Raw genomic sequence first — 23,997 nt, 5'->3', positions numbered from 1 at the left:
AGAAATGCTGAATCAATTTACTAGACCTAGTCTACTTCTATGTATGAAACACGCAAGGAAGAGAACTTTTCATTTTAGTAAATTATTGCAGTATTTACCTAATGCCACCTATAGGTTGGTAAAAAAATTCTATTGGTTTGAACAATCGTGGGGGTAATTAGACCTATACGATATTGCTGGTTATCGTGAAAATTAAACATTGAGGTTGGTATGTCAAAGGGATAACAGATATGGGGAAAAACGTTTTCCTACGTTTCGATGTCAAATGGCTTGAATTCTAATTGGCTGAGGCTTGAATCCGGCATGGACTTCTTTAAGAAGTCCATGAATCCGGCCTGTCTGTTTTCTCGATACCCGAGATAAAACGTGGTCTCTCATAGGATATTGCTGCTTTGAGCTCCAAAGTTTTGCAAGACATACTTTAATATCAACGTACATTTCAACAACATGGCACCAATGAACATGTACATTGTACAATGCAGCCAACTACATCGTACCTTGATAAATAAAATAAATAAGAAAACAAAATTTATCGGTATTAAAATAAAATAATTTATCAACATTGAAAACACAAAACTACATGTAATACGTTAATATAACAAAAATAAGAAGTTGTACCGAAGACTCTATAAAACACACAAGTCTGAATAAATAATATCGCAGAAGCCAAGAGGCAAAATCCCATCGATTTTTTATTTATTTGATTTTAAAATCACACATGCTTTTCATTTTGTTTTGTGTCTTAAAAGAATTTTGCACAACAATTTACGGTAAAATACATGTCAGAAACTTTGCTATTTGGTTGTCAGCAGAAATTAAATCCATCGTACACAAATGTAATGCTAACTTTATTAAGTTTTCAAACTACATAACAAACTACAGCAACATAAAAACTTAAAAGATCAGTAAAATCTTGTGTGTATTATTATTCAAAATGGTGTTTTGCCATATTCTAGGCTATTGAAATTGTTGATTGTACACACAGTATTCATTAATCACTTTTTAACATTTTTTGTGTATAAAGTGTTTAAACACCACAGTTATTCAGATATGTGAGGCCAGATCTGGAGCGACTTGATGATCTTTCAAGTCAGTAAGAATGTTTTTTATTTCAAAAATTGCAGCATTGTCAGTAGGTTTGCTTAGCTGAATACAACACCACGCGCAATCATGCACCGAAGATTGACCCGACAGTAAAGACATTCATCTGAAAAAACAATAAAAAATCCATGAGTAAAACAATAAAAATAATTAGCGATATTTTTAGTGAAATGATGGTAAATCCATCTTTGCCTAGATAAACTTTCCAAGACCAGAAAATGTTTGCTAAATTTGCCGTTTCTGAATTTTAATCACAAAATTTTTGTTATTGACTACCGGTAAGAAATGCGTAATAATATATCTAATAAATTACTGTAAGAAAACCATATCCTTTCGCTGTTGATGCAAGTTAATAATATAACAACTTACTTTTTCTTCTGCGCCCTGCACATTGTTTGATCTTTCGAACGCCATTAGAATCCCTTGCACAGAATTTTACACAGTCCACGACTCTTTGCTGCATCAGAAAACATAACGATAAATATTAAATTTACTATTAACGCCATCCAGTGGCGTAGCCATTGGGGGGGTTTTGGGGGTTACAACCCCCCTTTGGCACGCGTGTGACGTCACGATATTGAGAATGATGCTTTCAGTCTCAAACAAATTGCCTAATTTTAAACAAAACTGCATTAAAAGAGCGAGTTTTGCCAATACCAAACATCTCAGCCAGGAATTAACAACAAGAAAACATAGAGACTTAGCTTTATTTCCGAAAAATGTCGAAGAAAACATGATCTTATCCTTTTGCTATGCCACCGGACAGCACCATTTTACAGGAATATTCACACCCACATTTCTGTTGAAAATGCTCTCAGAATGCACCAAATTCAAAGTAATTTTTCAAAATGTTCTGGAGGAGGCCCCCCAGACCCCCCGCTGCTGGTTTGTCAAAACCCCCCTTTCAAAATTCCTGGCTACGCTACTGACGCCATCTTTAGCAGTTTATAAAATTGATAAATGTTATACAGTTGGCATTTATCGGCTCTATGTGAATTCGGTAAATTTGAAAATTTGTCTTGATATAAGAAAAAAACAATGCTTTCATAATAAAGAAAAAATTTAGATTGCCTTTTCCAGTTAGCTTTTCCCACTTCTGATTTTTGCACAATGAATTAGCTTTATTTTAGAATCAAGCATTAGTAATCTCGTATAAGATATAAAATCTCCGACAGATTACAGTCACCAGAAGAACGCAAGATATTATTTTATTTTCTTGAACAACGACAGCCCCTTGTTATTTTATTCCTTTTTTATTACAATTCAAAATATCTGTCACAATTTTTGTTCGTTCGCTCACCGTTGTCGTAGCGGGCGTGGCTGGCAGTGTGGTGGTAGTGGCAGGTGTAGTGGTATCTTCAGTCTCTACGTCTGAATGTTTCAGTGCGTATTCCAAAGCATTGAGTAACTTCTGCAAAAAGTCAGCTGCAAAAAAGAATTGATTGTTAGCTCCGGCTTTGTACTTGAAAATATTAATTTCTTAAAGAAAATATTGTAAAATATCTTAAACGTTTATCATCGCGATAAAATTATGGCTTATTTTAGCTTTGTACCTTACAGTTAAATGGAATGCTGAATAACAGCTAAGAGTATGTAAAAATTAGCAAGCGGCTAGTAGACAGTTTCTTTTACTTACTTTGACTTCCATTTGCCATACTGCTGTGCACATTGAGAAGTAATGCAACCAAGGCCACAAATATCAACTTCATTTTCTTGTATTGATTGATGTAAACTTAGACACAAAGATCTTAAATTTCTTATAATCGATTTTATATCTAAAAACATAAATGTTAGTTTAGATTTTAAATCAAAAATCGGATATTTTCTGTTTTTTATTCTTCTTGACAATATTCAACTGCTTTTCAAAAGTAAGCTAGCTTATTCTTGCTTTTTTCAACAAAAATTTAATCGTAGTAAACAATTGAATTCAACCGAATTATGTCAGTTAAAAGCGAAGTCATTGCTTTTCTACAACTGTACTAAAAAATTGTTAAGTGTCTGGGTTTATATACTACAGTCTACAGAGCAGTTGAAAAAAGCAGTTTCCTTTTTTGAAAAAATGACTTGCTGATGACGCAAGTAGCTGGGTTATAATTGCAAGCCACACGCTCATTCTTGAAAATATCAAAAGAAAAAGCTGGTCTAAGTTTATCTCAAATTTATTTATTGGCTTGTTGCTTTTCTTGAACTTTTCAAGACTATGGAACAGTAGCCTACATAATTTCTAGACGCTGTACTAAGATTAAATGGTTGTAGTATCATCCAGATTGTCAGCATTCAAGCAATTGATTAGTCTTTGTACAACACACCAATCGTCGATGTGGATTTTTTGCAAAGAAATTGTGAAAGACTAAACTTTTGATGATTCCTAAGGAAATACAATGGCCGTGCAAACATTGCAAATCAAGATGAAGTGTTTGATGTATGAACAACAGAAGAAATGGGAAGCACAGTTCTCTTTTTAATTTTTCAAACTATTACAACGTGCATTGCATATGCATTGCATTCACACTATGCTATATACCACTGGCTGAGTTTATTAAACATTCTCAAAACAAAAATAAATCAATAAATAAAGGGTATGAGAGATTAGAAAACCATCAACTGAAAAACTATGGTGCTTTGGGTTATTCGAAGGGTGATTTCTGTATCATACACTCGTTTCCCGAGCTGGATTTCCGCTAAAGAATCGTTGCATCGTTTTTGCGTCACGAAGGTCATCTGTGGCCGCTAATAACTGATCACGACTTGAACAGTTTGCACAAAGTATATTCTAATAACTGTTTGCACAAAGTATTTTCGAAGATTGCGTTATATACCAAGTGACTTTTTAGGACTTATTTAGAAATGCCTAATTGTATCTGAAGAATTGCGTGCCTGTCTGTTCAGTTTGCTCTGAGTGTATAGTTTGGACTTCAAACTTCCGTAGTTTTGGTAATGCTGTGACTTTTTGACAACAGTATGCACTTGGAAGAGTTAATGAATAAAATTTAAATCTACTGTAAAGGAATGTCTGAAGATTTTTGAATGCTGAGAAAATCGCCTGCAAATGTCAAGTCATGCATTGTGGCGCTTTTGTTTCATCCAACCAAACGTTCACATTTTCGGATTTGGAAAGCTTTTTTTATAGAATCACCAAAAATAGAAAATGAATCATTTCGTTTCAGTTGCGATTCGTGTGTGTATGTGCCTACGTGCGCCATATTAACAAACTTGTATTTTTTCCCTAATTCTGTCGTGCCCATACAGAACATACTATGAATGTTGTAACGCATACAACAGGAAAACTTAACATTTCAATGCCCAACAAATACGCTGTGTTCCCTTTGCATTTAGTTGTACTTTTCGAATATGTGTTTCAAACCACAAATTCCATTGTATTCGTCCTGGTATGCATCCAAGTTGCCACGTTCTTCTTGTTAATGTTACAATGAGGCTACTTCAAGATGGCCTCTTACAGAATGTCGGTTAATAACTTTACATAGCGTGGAAGTTCTTACACTGCTGTAGCCGTTATTCGATTCTATTTGTAGTTTGACATCAAATATACTTTTTATCTATTTTCCCGTTTTATTTATGTTTCTAAGCTACTGTAGTTGTGTTGGCATCTGTATTCCTTTGTTTTCAAGGACATTCCATATTTTCGGACCAGCGGTCATAACTTACTGTTTTTCACGCTGCAACTGTCAAATGACGTCTTCAGTTAGGTTTTGTAATGCGAAATATATTTTCCACATCTGTATACGTCTTCGTTTGTATTTCTTACCCTACTATTTATGTTATCATATGCAGTATAGCCTAGTTCAAATGTCGCAAGGTAGACTACCTTGCTTAAGCGACTGCACTCATTAGCAGGTTATTCGATCATCTTAACAGCTTCCTATTTAGTCCGAGAGCACATAGTTTTGCAAACATCGATCAAAGGTTTATATTCTGCATTAAGAACAAACGTTTTTGCGGCAATGCATGTGACGTTCGCGTTTACTTTGACGCAGAGAGTTTACGTAATGACGGATTTGCGCTACGTTGTAAAACAACGTGCTTTCTACCGGAAGCTTTCAAAGTATTTTCACTTGACTCGTGCATGACTCAGCATTGAGTTCGATGTCTTCATATTGTTGGCGACTCTGGCAAGTTTTTGTAGCACCAAAAAAGGAAAAAAAACTGCATTTATTTTTAAGGAAAGTTGCAGTAAAAAGTTGCATATATGCATAGGCAATTGGGCATTTCAATACCCAGCATTTTATTCATGTGAACTATTCACATACAATGCCGAACGTTACCGTGACATCACTGCCCAGACAGTGAATCAGGCATTTTTGCATTGATTCAACGTCTACAGACTTACTTGTTGTCTGACTACAGGAATACTACATGTTTCTACTGAGTGGACACACAATGTACGTTTTTGAACTAAGTTACAGCAATAACAACAAAATTTAGGGATGACTTTTATATTTCACTTTCCGTTATGTTGCCATTTACCAGTTACTTCGGCTGGACATAGGTTTATTCAAAGAAGTCACGTGCTTTCTGTTTTGTTTTTCTTTTGTTTCTTATCAACCCAGAGTTTCAACTATTTTGCATTTTTTGCTCTATATTGTATTTCTCTGAAACATATCTTCCAATTTTCATTTGCAAAGAATTGAAAACCCCAAAGCTAAGCTATAAACCAGTGGTGTTCAAATGGCGGATCTCGATCCAGTTCCGGATCTTTTCAACTTTTTGTGTGGATCTTCCAATGTCAACGGAAAAGATGGGATACCAGTGGATGACAATGAAGCATTTTGGTTTGGTGTGCTTCAGCATCCTGCATCCAAAAACTTGTCGATTTATGCCCTCACTTGATTATTGCCATGATTATCACTTCAGTTATAGAGCCAATCTCTCATCCACGGTCTGTTGATGTGGATGGCACTTGGAAAACCAAACTTTCTACTGAATACGCATTGCTGGTGTCTAAAATGCAGGTTGAACTGTGCATTTGTTCAATCTTAAAGAAGATGAGATTTGTATCGCAGATCCAAATGTGTTTTGGTTACCATTTGTAACCTTGGAAAGGTACCCAGTTATAACCAGGCTGGCTAGAAGGGTCCTTACTTGCTTCTCTTCTACGTACCTTTGTGAGTCGTTGTTTTCATCAATGAATTTTGTAAACAAACAAGCATAGAACGAGACTCACAAATGCTCATCTTCTTGAGCTTTTGAGGATATCAGTAAGTGACAGAAAGCCTCGATTCGATGCTATTGCGAGATCTAAACCAACTCATCATTTTTCTCGCTGACACAATTTTGCAGCTGTAGTACACTTCACTTTTGACTTTTACAAAGTTATTACTATGTTGTAGGTTGCATTTACATAAATAAAGCACTATAAAAATTAAACCACGTCTAATATGTTTAATATTCGTATTTACTGGATCATCATGTTGTCAGGTTTAGCTGTGGTGGATCATGACAGAAATCATTTGAACACCCCTGCTATAAACCATTAGCCAAAATAAATTATCGGAAGTTATTAAGGCAAAATGTCCAAATTAAGTCGGTAAGCAAAGATTTCGATCACTTTGAGCATTATTATGCAACAATTAGGCTAATTAATAGTTATGATTTATGAAAACATAAAATTGATCATTTTTAGCGAAAAAAAGAAATATCTTGGGACTGGTGTCAAGCCTACAACAATGTTTGATGTAAACGACTCGGTCACATACAAACAAAATTATTTACGCGCGAGTTAGTTCAGTCTTATGCTTAGTTCAGCTGAAATCAATTTTGATCTAAACTATATAATCTTCAATCAAACTGAAAGCAAACAACACGCATAAAGATCATACATTACATAACTTCTTTATCGTCGTAGAATGATAAAGAAGCGAAAAGGTAAAATATCATATTCTTGTTAAGTTACGTTAAATAAATTTGATACCTATGCCCAACAATTAAGAGCAATTTAACATGTGGCAAGAGAAGGTAAATTATAAAATTGAACAATCAGAAGTCCAACCATGACTACCAAGAGATGTAGCCTGATTTGTTTACATTTTACATATTTCGGTTGGCCTACCGCTATACTGCTACTGTCTGGTGGAAATTTTCTAAGAGTTTTTTTTTTGCTTTTTACTGACTCATACTTATATAAAGACCGTGATGACGTAAAGACACCGTGTTTTTGTTACCTCAGCTGGGTTGTCCCTTCATTGGAGACAAAGAGACACCTGCAGAAACTATCCTTGGAAAGACTTTTTATTCAGAGTTGCCTCGTTTTCTCCTAAAGAGAGGGGAATATTTGCTTGATAACGGGTCCAAATTGGTTTCTGGTTGGGTAAATAGGCCCCAGGATCAAAGGGACGACATATACTTAGGAAGAAATTGGTTCAGACGATTGAACGTCAAATAAATTGGGTCTTGTAGTTTGTTGAAGCCGAAACAATCGAAATTTTCTGTTTCTTGGTTAAGATGATGAAAAAATCATTAGACTCTCTGAAGTATCAACACTTTGAGCTTCAGCTTGATTATTTTTTAACAAATATTTTTATTTCAACAGAAGCGTTCACATAAGTTCACAGACACGTTTACATAAGTAACAAAAATGGCACCAATGAAAATGCGCGTCAATACATCCATAAATAAAATAAATAATAAACAGAAAAAATATATCATTACAAATTTACAAATTATTACAAATTTAAGTGATCCATAATATATATATACAGGCCTATTTATGACACAAACAGAAAAACAATTTTTGCTTAAGGCTTAAGGGATGATTAAACAATAACTTAATAGCAGTGCAATCAAGACACTAATCATTATAAGGAACCGATAAAATTCACACCGTACGCTTCGTGATAAGATTAGCGACAGAAATAAATCCAACATACAAATGTCAAGTTTACTAAATGTTGAAAATATACCACAAAATTAACCTTGTATCATAAAGGTGATCATCTTCAAACATCAATAAAAGACTTTACAGTGTATTTTTTCAATTCAAATCGTTCTTTATGACAACATGGCATTGAAACCGTTAACATTATACAAAACACTTATTGATAGATTTTTTGTTTTTATTTCTTGTTTTTCGTCTTTATGTATGAGGCTCCAGAACGTTTTGATGATCCCACAAACGATCAAGTGTGTTTCAGAAGATGCAACACTGTCTGTTGCTTTGCTTTGCTTTGCTTATAAGAATGGTGTATCCGGGGTTAAGTCACATCTGAGGCAAAGTCGACAGTAAGTGCATTTAGCTGGAAAGAAAAGAAGTTCGTTAGTGACTGAAACCAAAGTTTTAGTATTAGCAGTGCTTTTTGGAGAGATCATTTCATTATAGACTACATTAAAATAATAGAAAAAGTAGGTTATTCATGTAAAAGTATTTTTTCACTTTCAACTTGCAAGTAAGAAGTGCAAAGCTGTTAACTAAATTAAAGGTTTGGTTTGGTTTTGAATCTTTATCCTCGGACTGACAAAGCCTCGATTAGTTATACCTGGTAGTTTCGCATACTTGTAGAGGCTCTTGACACAGGGCCGGTTACCGAGATTAGCAGAGTGGATTTCTGATTGTTGAAGTCTTGTTGGCGGGTAATTATTCCATTCACTATGTGCCGCTGAATGGAGAGCAGTCCTGAAATGCGTTGCTCAAGTGCACACTCCGAGAGTCGAACTTGCGCTGCGTGATCTTGAGGCGGGCGCGTAACCACTGAGCTAACGGAGTGGACAGAAAAGACGAAACAGCCAAAAACGTTTGGCAAACTATGTGTAAATTTGTAAAATACATTCTCATAATGCTCAATCCTGTTGTGTTGTTGTACCTTGTCTGTTTTTCGTACAAAAAAGAAAACTCTCTCCCGAAACTACAAATTACAGGAAAATAAACCATATTCCTTCATTTGTTATGTAATCTTAGGTAACAATAACCCACCTTCTTGCCGACGCCCGATGCATGTTTTGATTCTTCGGAAGCCATTACTAGAATTTCTTGCACAAAATTTGGCGCATTCTTCTTTTTTCTGCTCAAAACAGGTATACACTTATATTAATTAAGCTTCAAACAACTTTAAAATCTTATTGTTTAATCTATTGTTGGCAGTTTATAAAATCGACAAAAATGTTACTTTGTATTTTCCTAGCAGCGTTTTCTTTATTGGGCAGTAGCTTATCAGCCTACCTTTGTTTCTAAAGACATCAGCAATTGAATTAAGTTGAAATTCCTTGCCAATGAATTAATAATCTTTTTTTTAGATTTCAAATGCTAAGGAATATATCAAAATTATCGTTATTCTACTCACATTTGTGAATTTCGGTACATTTATCGCACAGGAATACTCTTGTTTTGAATTTTCCAGCACTTGGTTCGCAGCATCTATTAACTTCTGCACCAAGTTAGCTGCAAAAAAAGAGTTTACTGTTAGGCCTAACTGTTAATCTCTGGTAGGCCTACAGATAATAATTTTTAAAGAATTATCAATTACCTTGTGTAATCATTTCACCGTTTATAATGGCAGCTAAATCAGTACTTACAGGTTGGTTGGCCTGATGGTTGGCCTGATGGTTGGCCTACTTCACAGAGAAAATATTGAAACAATGGCTAAGGCATAAAAACGTGTAGGCTAGGGTTACATAAGCAATTTCACTTACTGTAACTTTCTTTTGCCATACTGCTGTGAACACTGAGAAGTAATACAGACAAGGTGAAGAACATCAGCTTCATTTTCTTGTATTGGTTGATGTGGGCTTACAATTAATTTCTTAAAATTTGTATGATATGTTTTGTATCTAAAAACAAAAATTCGGTTTAGACTTTTTAAAATCAACCAGGTCTAGCCTACTACTGAATAGGTTTCTTGCCTTACAAAAAAAGTTTCAGTCATTTTTTAACCACGGAAAATCAACACTAGCAAACGATAGGATCAATTTAAGTCATTTTGACTTTCAAGCTCCGGTCAATGCTTTCAACAACTACAGTACACTGAAGAATCGAAATACTTACCGACTTTATATACCGAGCAGTTGATACATTTTTGAAAATTTTTCTATATGACGTAACCATTTTCGATTCAGTCTATTTTTAGCAATGGTCACGCGAAAATACCAAAGGAAATAGCTCAGGGTTTGAGCACCATCTCGCTTTTTGCTGGTATACCTCTTTAGTTTCTAAGTTCTACTCCCAGTATCCTGTAGTTTAGTAAGCTGGACGAAACCATCTATAGTGGTTTAGTTTTGAATCTTTATCCTCGGACAGACAAAGCCTTGATAGGTTATTCCTGGTAGTTTCGCATACTTGTGGAGGCTTTTGACGCAGGGGCGGTTACTGAGATTATCAGTGTAAAGTTTTCCGATTGTCAAAGTGTTGTTGGCGGGGAATTATTCCATTCACTATGTACCGCTGAATGGAGAGCAGTCTTGAAATGTGTGGCTTAAGCGCACACCCCGAGAGTCCAACCATGCTGCACTTAGATTGAGCAGATGTTCAACAGAGTCGGCATCGCAATCCTCATAGCCTCCGTATTGCAATTCAGGTGTAAAGCATACCTACTTGAACAACAATTTTTAGTGAAAGTATTCTGATGCTTAGTTTTGTTAATATTCTGATACTTTTTTAATAGTAGGCCGCAATGTAACAAAGCCTAGAATTGTTTGAGTTTCTGCATTTTATTTGTAAACCACTAAAAGCCTACAATCATCACTCAACTGAATGTCTTTGCTTTTTAGCTTATTACAAGAAGTGGGCATTTTATCTGTTGAATTAACCGGTAAAAAGGCATGAAGTCAAACGACCTTATCACTGAGCAAGTCCAATCAAACATGCAGCCAAAGAGGAATAATAAAAATTTAATCAATATCCTTTTGCTAAATTCATTCAACTTTATATATGTAGCCTATAAATGAACGGTCTTTGCTTGGTGCAAGATGTGAAGATTTGGGTTACAATGTCTTTTTTTTTTTGTTTATTTAACTTTATGTCTGTCTTAGCCCAAGGTTTCTTGTTTTGACCTCAACGTTTACATTGCGTGTCTCACAAATTTTGCTTGGTTGGGTCTCTGGTGCCTTTTTTGTGGATCCGCTACTAGTTAGGCATTTTGAAAAAACACTAGTTAATTGTTGAGACTTTCGATCTAGTTTCCTTTTTTAATTAAAAAAGTTAAGTGTGCTCGAAAGAAATTTAATTTGAGCTAAACGAAAATTTTTTTCACTGAGTCATTTAATTCGTTTTGAAACGAAACATGGCCATTAAACAAAGTTAAAAACAACAAATTCTATATCAAAAAACATATTATTGGATTTCCTCGACATACTTTTGTTCCGAAGACCCCTAACCGAATACGTTAAATGAACAGTGAACTTCTAAACCATTAAAAACAGAGTCAGCAGTTGTGAACTGAGCAAGCGAGAACTGAGCAAGTGACAACTGAGCTAGCAACATTTGAGCAAGTGGTTGAAGTTGGTAAATGCTGAAACTGAGTAAGTAACAACAGCAAGTCATAACTTGGCATGTCATAAGTCAGCAAATTCAGTTTGGCAAGCGATGACATATAACAAGCCCAAAGTGAGCATGTAAATCTCGTTTGCTGACTTGACAGTAGCTGAAATATAATTGCTGACCATAGAAACATACTTCAAAATCAAACACTTTAATTTTTCCAGAGTTTTTTTTTGTTAGTTTGTTCTTTTTATCTACAACTGCTCTTAATACAAGTTGTTGCTGCTACAATGTGCGGTGTCATCCTACGTCTTTGTGAGTAAGCTTTTCGGTATATTGAAAAAGGAATTTTCAGAAGTAGGCTACAATTTTTTGTGTGCATCGGAGAACGACTTGCGTTTAGAACTTTGGGCTTCAGTACAAGCAAAACATGACAAAATCTTGTCATCTCTGACCAGCTAATTGTAGGCCTATACCGCCTACTTGCAAAATATCTCTTATAGAAACCATTATCTAAGTTTGCATTAATAAAGTTATAGTTATGTAATAATGAAAAACTTTTGTTTTTATGATGTCATTAAAAAGTATTTCCTCTACTTAATTTCCATCCAGTTCAGAAAACCAAATGACAAAAATTATTTTTAGCTTTTTAGAATATCAAACAAAACCACCTTGTCGAAAGTTTTGGCACATTAGCTCTTGCGAGATTAAACGTTGCTTGAGTTTGCTTTGGGTGTGCAAACTTTGTTTTTGTAATAATTAGTTCTATAAAATTTCCACTTTCAGTAACTTAAAATTTTCATAAAATTCTAAAAGAATTTTCCTCAATTTCCTTTACGTGCTACTTTAATTGTATTAATAGTGCTCATACAATTTGGGTAGAGAGGTAACTCTTTTAAACCATAAACAGACATAACTCAGCAACAACACTACATTTAACATTATAAAAACAAAAAACAAAAAGCGAACGTTTTCGGCTAGTCATATAGCCCTTTTCAAGCCTATAAGAAAATACATTATTAAAAGAAAACTTTACAGGCAATTATTTGCTTGCGGAGCTTCTTACCTTTTAGCAGTTTTTTGATTGAATTATCACGTCTTGTGTTTCTCGCATTTACTTTGTTTTGTGCCACTATCTCTTGTGCTTCTGTCTTTCTTGCGTAATTTGCCTGAGTCCTTGTCTGAACAATCAATTAATTTTACCTCTGAAATACTTGACCCGTTGTGCTGTGTAATTTTCAGTTATCATTTTGTGTGAGCGAGGCAGTTTCTCAAATGTTTAGCTTTGACCATATTTTTGCTGTGATACTATATGATTCTTTAGCATTTCTTTTAATAATGTATTTTCTTATAGGCTTGAAAAGGGCTATATGACTAGCCGAAAACGTTCGCTTTTTGTTTTTTGTTTTTATAATGTTAAATGTAGTGTTGTTGCTGAGTTATGTCTGTTTAATAGTGCTCAGCCTCATAATCTTTATAAAAAATGAAAATATTTACAAGTAGGCCTATAGGTTACATCGTTTAGATAGCAATTTAATTTTACGTCACAATTTTGAACCAGTGGTAGCCTATACAGACTACAAACAACAGTGCAGCTCAACCACCCCCTGACTTCATCAATACTGTAATTTATTGAATATAATAATAATAATAATAATAACATTTGTATTGCGCCACATCCACAGTGACCCTTATCGAACTTGGTTCAAAAGCGCTTTTGTTTCGTTTTTCGAGAGGTGTTTTTTCACTATGCTGCTATTTTTTTTTGTGACAAAAAATCGTGAAGAGGATTTTTGCTTTGTTTTTGCATCATATCACGAATTGAAACGCTAACAGAAAGTCTAGGCTATTCAGAAGTTACGTCAAATGACAAACAATCGACCTTTGTTCACTTTTCACAGCTTAAAACTTATATAATTTTGACAGAAAAGACGTGACGGTGATTTCGAAATACCAATATGGACTTCGAAACCCGGTTCGAAACCATGAAAATAGGATTGAATCAGTGACTAAAAACTTTTAGGTGACTGAGCTGATCCACCACACGTGTCAAAGCGATACGTTGTTGCCAGTGCCGGATTTACCACTAGACCTAAAAGCCTGAAGCCTAGGGTCTCAAGATTTAGGAGCCTCAAAATTTAAGGTGCACCACTTATATTTAAAACATTTAAACAATAATGAACAATAAATGCTATTGATTCTACAAAAGTGTTGAATGACAAGCAAAAAGCCAAGTACAGCGAATTACATCAAATTCAGTTACTTCGGCTAAAAACCATAACAGCCTGTTGCGCCCTTAATAGGATCACTAGAAGGTACTCATTCAAATAGATTTTTTTTGTAAATTCTTAGTTTTTAGAAAGTGTTTTTAGTAATTGAATTTGATGTAAAAATATAGATTTGTTGCAATTTTCATCTGGTCATAACCTGCAATTTTCTGGAAACTGGTTCTAATAAAGTACGTAGCCTATTCATAAACAGGTAATGGTATGATATTCATAAATAGGCTAATGCAAATTAAATTTCTGGTGTGTTTATGGAAAGGAAGTATAAAACAACTTAGAGCAAGGGTATTATACTCAAATTGCTCTGAAGGTCAAATGAATACTTGTGAATTAACCCGAGGGCCGTAGGCCTAATACCTTTTTGCATTGCGTAAAGGTAAGCCTATCTCCATTACCTGCCCAGGTTTTTTAAATTTTGACGAGTTCTACAGTTTTCGATCCACACTCTTTCCACAGGTATCTCGACTCCCCAACCAGGCCCCACAGGTCGCATCCTAAGCTGGTGGACCTCTTTTTTGGGTGCATTGCCGCTCCAAAAATACGCCGTTTCCCGCCACCGCGGGTGTGGCAGGCCGGATTTTTGAAGTCTCTGATCTGGCTGTGTTTATTGTGCTCTTTTTGCAATGTCAAGTATTTGTACCCGTGCGTTGTCGATGCTGATAAAACAGTTCATCACCGTTCAAATAACAGAATAACACGGTAAGAACGCGATAAAAGACAGAGAGAGAGAAATCTTTTTGTCTGTTGCGAGAACAGTACATCGTACAAATAACAGAATAACACGGTAAGAACGCAATAAAAGAGAGAGACAAAACTTTTTGTCTGTTGCGAGAACAGTATATCGTACAAACATAAATAATACAAATAAAATACCACCATAACAAACTAGATTCCACAACACATAGGAAGCAGTGAAAGACTAACAGTCAGCTGTTACCCGTGTTCTTAACGTGACAAATATCAAGCATCGGCAAAATACGTTAACCTAAGGATGTTTAGAAAAGACTAAAAAGAAAAGTAATAGGTAATGACCTACATCGCCAAGAGTTTTTTGTGTAATACTGTACAACCAAAAATTTAGAGGCTTGTTCGCGTTGCAAAAACAAATTAAGTGACATAGGCTAGTGGATTAAAAACGAAAGAGCAAATTTGCTTCAGAACAAATTCCAACAAACACCGCACAGAAAAAAATGCAAAAGCAACTTACACAAAAACAGCCACATTCCAGGCTCGTCAAACCGCAAAAAATGATGACGCACAATAAAAGAGATAGTAGTAAGAACAAAGAGATAAAAAAGCACTGTAAAAATGAAAAACGCAAACCGATCGACCTGGACCTGGAAAGCAAAATCTTGTAACCGACTTTCACAAAGAGAGAAAAAAAACGAAATTCTTGAAGAACTGACTACCGCAAATAGCCTACAAGGTTGCTATTGCGACAAGGACACAAGAAGTGAATAGACTAAGTGACTGACCTGTAACAATATGGCATTCTCGTACGCAATAAAATTACGCAATGAAGTTTGAAGGGGATTTTTAGGCTTTTTGAGCAATTTTAGAGGTAATTTTATAGTGTGATCTATGGTATCTTCCTTCTTTCCGCACTCACAAATTGCGGATGGTGACATCCTCCATTTGCGCATATTGGAGAATCACAGAAAATCGGGTCTAGACCTACACATTTCTATTATAGGCCTGCTGCATTGTGTGGCATGAAAATCTAGTAATTTCGATGGTATTTCCTCTTTTCATTAAATCCACTACTTGTTAGCGAAACAAATTTAATTTGTCAAAACAAAGAGAAATTCTCCACTAAACATTTCGATGTGAAACGAAAAACGGTCATTAAGAACACATAATGAATAACTTTAAATTTATATTTAAACGCCATTTTGTTATTTCGAAAGAGTCCTGGTAACTTAATTATCTTTCCGAATACTCATTACATTTAAGTAAAGTTTAAACGAACACAAGGCAAGATCAGCAAATGAAAACAAACAGATCGGCAACCTCTCAAACACACGTAGCTTCACACGAAGTGAAAATTGCATGAGTTGTAAAACTCTATTTTATGATTTCAAAGCAAATGCCTGATAAGGCAATACAGCAGGCCTACTGTAAATACCGTACTAGGTTCCTGCTGACAGAAACCTACCATTTCGATCTTGAGATCTCTTCAGTGTAGTGAACGAAGTTTAATTTTGATGCTTTACTTTTTCATGTTTCTGGTTGATTTGGTTTTAGCATTCTCTTCGAAATCATAAAAAAGAGTTTCAAAACTCATTTAATTTTCACTTCCTGTGTAGCTACGTGTGCTTGAAAGGTTGTTGATCTTTTTGTTTTTATTTGTTGAACCTATACTATAGTCAGTTTGTGTCCTTGTGGATCGTTGTCTTGCTTGACAGATGTTGGAAGTATAACCTCCTCTTTTTTTCTTTCAAGATCAAAAACCTTAAAAGTTGTTGCGTTTTTGAAGACTAAAAAGCATTAAATAATTAAAATAATATTTGTTTTGTTTTCTTGTTTTGTTGTTTGTCGTATCCAGGCTTACACCTGGTGGTTGAAGTTTTAGATTAAGTGAACGGGAAGGCAAGGAGGCCAATCTTCGTGTCCACCTTCAGGCATGTCTTCAAGTGTCCTGCCAAAGACACAACATACTCTTGAGCGGTGTCGAACCGGCACCCTTTCGATTGCCGTTTCATCGCTCTCACCACTTAGCTATGCAGCTGACGACGGTTTGTTTCCAGGTATTAAATCTCACGTGAGATTTATAATAGATTTTTTGTCAAATAAACTAAATAGTTTAAAAAGTTTTATTTTGATGACGTGTGTGTTATTTCCTTTTCTTGATGTATATTAATCGTGGAAGTCCAATATTCAAAAAATCGCACGTAAATATCCATTTTTAGTCTTGTACGAAGCCAAAAACAACATCTAAGTCTTTACAAGGGACTTCAGGCATTTGCATAACCACATAGTTCATTTCTTAATGGTTCGACAAAGAGACTCCTACAAGACTTAAAGTTTAAAAATTTAAACGTTTAACTGTCTGGTTTGGCAGTTATTTTCTTTCATTCTATGTAATTTTTTTGCTTTATGAAAGTTTAGTTTAAAAATCCCAATTAGTGACGCTTGAGTTTGATTTAGTAGTTATTTTATTGATTTCGTTTCTTTTATTATGTGGATGAACTATTTTATGACTGTTAACGTATTAAATTTTCCAATTTTGATTGAAAAATTCCAATGTAAAATTTTATAAGTTATGACTTTTTATCACTTGTATGCAAGTGTTGCAATAATTGTTCTTTTGTTAATCGTGGTCCCTTCAAAAATTAAAATAATTGGAATACCAAAAAGAGATCATAGATGAAATAATTGGAAAATCCAATGTTTGGTTAGCAATATGCTTTATGGCTGTTTTCAAAATTGCTTTCATTTTTAACTTCTTAAAACATTCAATCAATAGTACAGAGACTTGCTAAATGCAAAAAATAGGCCTACTAAAATTTCATACGCTATGCGACCTTAAACCCTTAAAAATTTTGTATTGTAGCTTACTTGGGTTAGGAATTTCGATCGGGTTCGGATTTAATTATGGAAAAGAAAACTGACCAGACTCAAATCGAAATATACGTTCTCATTCTAAATTCTACCAAATGTGCGCTACTCTTTGTTTTTCACACCATCGGTATGCGTATTGCATAATATAGGGTTAAAGCTTTCTGAAAAGAACAATGTAGCCTACTAGCTTACTTGGAAAATAATGTTTATTGGAAAAAAAATGTCGGCCAGGTGCTCATTTGAGTAGCCTATGTTTGTTCACATTCTGCCAAATTGCCTTCGCCGTACATAAAATGTAGGTTACTTCATATGTTTAGCCTAAACATTCATGCGACATGTTTAAAATGCCTTGAACCGGTTGCTGTGGAGTGTAAAGAGCTGCAGATCAACAGTCTTAATTTCGATAAAAAAATTGATACAAAACGAAAGTGGTAGCATGGCCACCTGGAGATGCGGCCTGATTTGTCACATTTTGAAGATTTTGATTACAGCTACTGCTAGTGTTTCGCTGGCATTTTCTGAGATTTTTTTTACTTTTTGCTGTCTCCCAATGATATAAAACCTTTTTGCTGTCTTGGGAAAGCAGTAGCAAATGAGAAAAAGTAAGTTGGAAAACGCTGAATCAGACTGTTATTGAATAATAATTAACAGTCTGACTAAAATCTTCGAATTCAAATTGTCTTTCTTTTTCAACATCATTCTGAGGATGTTAAAACCTATTGTGTCATCTAGGGAAAACAATAAAGGAACGTAAAAAATATAATTTTTACAAAAATTTATTTAAACATAGGCTACCGTACGCCCAAAGTTAGCAAAATCTAGAAATTTCTGCACAATGTGACAAAACAGGCCGTGTCTTTAGGTAGCCATGGTGGTAGCTTATAGCAAAATTTGATTCATTCGAAGAAATTAAATTTATGGCTTGATCATGATTTAAATACATTTTTGATCAGTCGTTTTTCATTTTTCGGGGTGCGTTTATAGGTCTAACATGCAGGCTCTACTAAGAGCTGTGACTTGTTCCAAAACTGTAGAATATAGCTATTTCATAATCAATAACACAAACAACAATATTCGAACTAAGACATCTGTTTTTAAATGTTGATACATTTTCTGGTATAGGCCTATTAATACGCAACTTCACATGATCAAACTTGAAATAAAAAGTCATTACCCGTTTCCTGCTCGCAACTAAGCAGCAGGGTTTAAAATTGTTTTTATTGTGCTACACCAAGAAATGATTTGCAAAAAATGGATGAAAATATATATGCAAAAATATGCTATAGCTAAAAAAAATCAAAATATTGTCTGCAGTTAGACTTTGTATACGACTATTTATAGAAATACTTTATTTCATAAACGCAATGACGAAATCACATATTAAAAAGCATTGTCGGGTGCCCATCGCAATGATAAACTTTATCGTATCCGCTTGGAATTCAATAAACCACACCTCCTTTTTTTTTTAAAAAAGAGGGACTTTTTTAAATTTCCGCTTCAAACAGTGGAACATGATATGCCTTCTAAATTACAAAATCTAACTTCCATTCTCAGAAACTTAACTAGCCTATATATAATCAATTTAGTCATACTTTTCAAAAGTGACGGAAACTATTTCACACTGGAAGGCATATGTTGCAATTCTTTAATTAGCATGCTGTCATTCGTCACAACTATTTTTGCGCGTAAAATAATTTTAAAAGATGTTTTTTAAAGCAAATGGTTTATTTTTATGAAGCAGCGTCGGTTTGGTTTTTCAATCAAACCGAAACAAAGATATATTGCTGGAAAGAAACTGACTTTCATTTCACAATTCATTCTAGAGTAAATGAAATATGTCATCAGTTAGGCTACTAATAAATCTATATCAGTCCGTACTGTACTAAAATATGATTCTGAAACAAATTTAGTTCAAATCGAATTACCCGAGCAAATTGCAGACAACAAAGTTCGTCTCTCATACGGAATGCAATTTCCGAAAGGACAATAGGGACAAGATATTCTATTTTGTAGTTTAACACCATTCAATTCAATCCAATTTGTCTTTCTTTGTGGGAACGCAAAAGAAACGATACTGTGAAATTAAAATGCAGCAAAAAAAAAAAAGGAAAAGGCAGAAAAACCGTAATGGTAGACGTGCATCAGGGATTCATAGGATATATACTATGAATCCCTGACGTGCATGTACAATATCTTGATACATGTATCGATGAATATAGTTAGACACGGCCACCAAACCTGATAGTTGACACATATAGCCTAGAATGAAGCAGTTGAAATAATCAGTCGTCTCTTCGTTCCTAAAACTCGAATGCCAATTGTGGAAGCAATACGGGGACGACACAACAATAAAATGTTCTGGTACTTGTAGATTGTGAAATTCAAAGTCACTGGTCACGAATCATAAGCATGTTCTTTCAAGATTTTTTAACTACTCTGGTTTGAAAGGGCTAAAGCTTCGTTCTGTTTGAAATGACGATTTTCAGGGAAAGATTTTGCTTGATTCAAGACTGACTGTAGCAGAATGTAGATCTAATGTTACTTTGTTTTATTTCCACAAAGAAACCGTTTCTAAGAGCTGTAGCCTACTGCTCGTAAAACAAGACCATCAGGTTAGAAAAGGTTTTAAGGTTTGGTTTGAAATTACTGGCCAACTCTAGAACTATGGAGAAAGAAGATTCTGTGCATTTACCTGGTTCAGAAACGATAAAAGTTTTATCACAACACGTGCTGTTGTCCTTCCAACAGAACTTTAATTAGGCTTCGCGCTTTGTTAACTAAGCGTAAAGCCTGCAATCACGAACTTAGAAACTTTGAAAAACTTATTATAAATATGAAAAAGTGCTGTAAATTTTCCAAAATTGGTTAGGCTATGTCAAATATGGCAAATGTCATCATTTAAGAAAATGGTTGAGTCGTTATATGGAAGAAGTTAATCAACAACAAACAAATTAATTAATTACTATCTTTACGTCAAACGAATTCAAACCTGCCCTATTTGTAGTTTTTAGCAGTGGAAAATTACAACTAGAGTTAACGTATGCAAAAAGTACCTAGCAAGAATACAACTTAAAACTGCGTCATTGATGTTTTTATATTTTTTATGTTGCCAAGCCCAATTGCAAATACATAAGTAGGTCAATCTAAATTTATGTTCCACTTTTGTTCTTGAGTTAAATGTAAAAAGAAATTTTAGACATATTGCATTTTAAAGAGGAAATCTTAAAGAGCAAAAAAAGGCTAAACAATGTTTCAAATTTGTAATTTTAGATTTTTTTGCACTTGAAAGGGGGCAAAGGCCAAAAATATTATTCTACTTACAGTAGCCTATGCACGGCTGCATGATTCGACAAATATTGAAAATATCGCTGTGCTTTTGTATTTTCGTTTAGGTTAACAATGCAATTCGTGACGATTCTATTCATGCGTGTGCAGTGTTAATAATTACTTGTCAAAATGTTTGTATTTTGCTTGTGATAAATGGCTAGCTTAATCCTCCGCTTTGAGTGATTGATTTGATTATTATGTTAATTAAACAGATCTAGGACTGACCGCAGTCATACAACAAACTGTGTTTCACAAGCTTGGTTGCCAAGTGACTGAGTTCTTCTACTTCAATTCGATTTCAGGTGAGGTCATACTAAAACCAAAATCTTGAAATTGGACTAGATTGCTTTCTTTGCCTATGAACCAAGGAAAAAAGGCACGAAAAGTAGCAAAGCACTACAACCAAATTTCAACAATCACAACAAAATTGACAACGGTCTTCTTCAGAGACTTCCTTTCTTGCAGAGCAACAAGATGTAAGAGTAGCTGACAAAAAGTAAATTTACGGTACATTCTTGCATTTTGCAATCAAAACAGACATTGCATGAAGCCAAGAACATATAACTTTTTATGAGATTAAAACAAACAAGCAAATCGTTGGTGCAAATGTGCTTAAAACAAGTTTGTTCGCAGCAAGCACAGTCAGTTTTGATTCAAAATTTCACTCTAAATAAACGGCGTTAATTTTACAAGCTTTATCTGTTTTCTTACTTTGAAATTGCTGTGTCATAATCAATATGAGTATGGTGAAAGAGACTTCCGATGAAAAAAATGTTTTTTCAGAAAACGTGAAATGACATCAGCTGACTGATGCCAACGTAGAGCAAATATGTAACTGCGCAAAATCATTGCGTCAAAACGTAAGCGAACGTCAAAAACATTGCAGAAAAATGCTTGTTCCGAATGCAGAAGATAAACTTTTGGTCGGTGCTTCTAGACCTTGGACTTTCGTGCAAAATTGAAATACGTTTTGCCGTTTTGGTGTTCTACACGGCTTGTAACAGTGATTTAATAAAAATAGTTTACAATCGCGTGCTAAATCATCATAATAAGATCTTTCGATCTTAGGCCTGCATCTTTCTATACTAGCTTTGCTCCTAAAACAACAAAATCCGTCATTTTTACATGCAAAAATGTAAGAATGTAGAAATGACAGATTTTGCTGTCTGGTCTACACGTCGGGTATCGACAAAATTAATGTCATCTAAAAAAAAATTTTGAAACACTGTCTTGGAGACTTGACACTTCAGTAACTGAAAGGGTAGTTGCCAAACACGTTATTTCGGAAGCTCTTTTCAACGGAAGACATTTTACAACCATGTTTGTTTGTCTGCAGTTCTCATCCTATCTTGTTACGCCATAATACAAGACGCAGACTTGTTGCGTCACAATTTTTGTCCCAGACTGGACTTATTGTGGCTAGAAACCACCTTTTTATAAAATGTAGCTTATCATTTTTTTGTAAATATCAGAGTTTCTAAACTTTATGGATGGGTATCGTTTTTACATTTTAAAACCAGAACGTAGTAATTCAAAGATGCACTCAGCTACTTAGCTTGTAGTAGTTACCTACCCGATATTGTTTGTTTGTTTGTTTTTTATATCTTTATCCTCCATTGCGGGAAAGCGGACTTGAGCGCTATGCGTCGGTGTACGCCTTCCGACGTACACCTGACCCACGCTGCAGCCGACTGCAATGTCTATTTCCGATTGTCTACTCTACTTATGACTTAAATTTGGTACTACCCATTACTCGAAATCGATCACTGGGTAGAGGCAATTATCGTTAAGTTTCTTGCCCAGAGAAACAACAGCAAGTGCGGGTGGCTGGAGTCGAACATGCGAACATGACTGCAAGCCCAACGCACTAACCACTCGGCCACTGCTGCCGACTTGTTTAAATTGTTTAAAGTCAAATATCACAACGTTGTACTTGTAGCGAAATTATCCGTGTTTATTTTTTTATCTGATGAAAGGTATCGCAGTTCGCAATAGGCTAAATGTTTTTAAATCGTAATGTTTCTGTGCAACTGATTCTTCTGTTTGTGACTAAATTGTGGATATTTATATACGGAAAGTTAACATTTGTGAAGTAGCCCACCAGGTCAGCAGAGGCCACGATCACCAATTCAACTTGAGAAGGAAACGTTTTAAAAGTGTTTTTCCGTTTTCGCAGTCGTTCTTTTTATTCCATTACATCTTGCGCTCCATAACTTTCATGCTATGTTCCATTGGTTTTAGGATGATTTTTTAAAAATTGGAAGTCGATTCTCGCAAAAGACATTTGTTTAAATTCAAAATCAACTAACCAACTATCTGTAATTCATTTTATAAAGAGGAAAAGAAGATTTTTGATGTAGGAAACACGTTTGTCTGCTTGTAACCTCTTGGTCGCCCAGCTCTCTGCAAATGAAATCAAAGAATTGCAAATGGCTGATATCTTGGCACTGATTAATATTGGAGGTAAGTTTGTTAATTATAAAGTGTTTATAGGCCAAATCTTTTTCAGTAGATTAAAAATATTGGAAACCACAATCTTAATACCAATAAGCCAGTTCAATACGGTTTTGTAACTCTGTCGATGATAATTCAATTAGTTTGACTTCGATTCTAGCCTGGTCACAAAATTGGCAACATCACATGGAAACTAAATTTTGAAAGGCTGTTGAACAACGCCCTCGAGCGACAGATTCTCAGACAAGTTGAAAAATTTAAGAAATTCTTAGTTTGACCTTAGAAGTATTTTGCTATGTAGAAAAGTGCTTTTGCAATAGGCCAATATGAACAAGAAACAGATTTCAATTGCCATACATCTTTGTAGTGTTGTCTTTTTTTTTTTAAATCCGACACTTCCATTCAGTTTGATAAAATTATGCAAAAACAAAACGCAAAAAATACCTATCGCAAAAATACCTTACTAATTGCTGCTGCTTCATCTTAAACGTTTTATGACATTTTCCATCTTGTATTGCTTGTAGTTTACTGTAACATTTAACATGCATTTAGATCTATATTTGAAAATTTAAATCGACCTTGTAAATGTACGGCTATGTTTCTTTTCACAATATTTTAAAGCAAAAATGCATCAAGAAATAAAAATTAAAATGAATTTCAAAATGAAGCTGTGTATGTCTTGCGCAATAACACATTTCATTTGTGAACATTCAGCTACCCATTGAGGCAAATTAGGGCATGTTCAGAAACAATTATCAGACAAATCAATGTGGCAAACCAGAGTACTCGGATATGATATAGCGCAATTTGAAACACGAACACAAATTTTAGACAAGTCGTGCAAAT

The 23,997-nt window shown here is 34.7% G+C and overlaps 2 protein-coding genes across 2 annotated transcripts; both read right to left on the bottom strand.

Moving 5' to 3' along the window:
• Positions 1 to 411: 411 nt before the first annotated feature.
• LOC145774738 (uncharacterized) lies at positions 412 to 2,878 on the bottom strand. The gene is made up of 4 exons (XM_082586036.1): positions 2,738 to 2,878; positions 2,402 to 2,526; positions 1,471 to 1,558; positions 412 to 1,207 (listed from the first exon to the last, which is right to left on the bottom strand). Exons 1-4 carry the CDS (start codon positions 2,808 to 2,810, stop codon positions 1,143 to 1,145), a joined length of 351 nt encoding a protein of 116 aa, XP_082442162.1. The 5' UTR covers positions 2,811 to 2,878; the 3' UTR covers positions 412 to 1,142.
• Positions 2,879 to 7,877: 4,999 nt separating this feature from the next.
• LOC145774055 (uncharacterized) lies at positions 7,878 to 9,862 on the bottom strand. The gene is made up of 4 exons (XM_082585195.1): positions 9,742 to 9,862; positions 9,393 to 9,490; positions 9,026 to 9,113; positions 7,878 to 8,351 (listed from the first exon to the last, which is right to left on the bottom strand). The coding sequence occupies exons 1-4, from the start codon at positions 9,812 to 9,814 to the stop codon at positions 8,287 to 8,289; spliced, it is 324 nt and encodes a 107-aa protein (XP_082441321.1). The 5' UTR covers positions 9,815 to 9,862; the 3' UTR covers positions 7,878 to 8,286.
• Between the last annotated feature and the right edge of the window lie 14,135 nt (positions 9,863 to 23,997).

This window comes from Aplidium turbinatum, chromosome 7, assembly GCF_918807975.1.
Source record: "Aplidium turbinatum chromosome 7, kaAplTurb1.1, whole genome shotgun sequence".
NCBI classification, from domain to species: Eukaryota; Metazoa; Chordata; class Ascidiacea; order Aplousobranchia; family Polyclinidae; genus Aplidium; species Aplidium turbinatum.
Note: the sequence above shows the minus strand (reverse complement) of the source record. Positions and strands in the feature narration are given on the sequence as shown.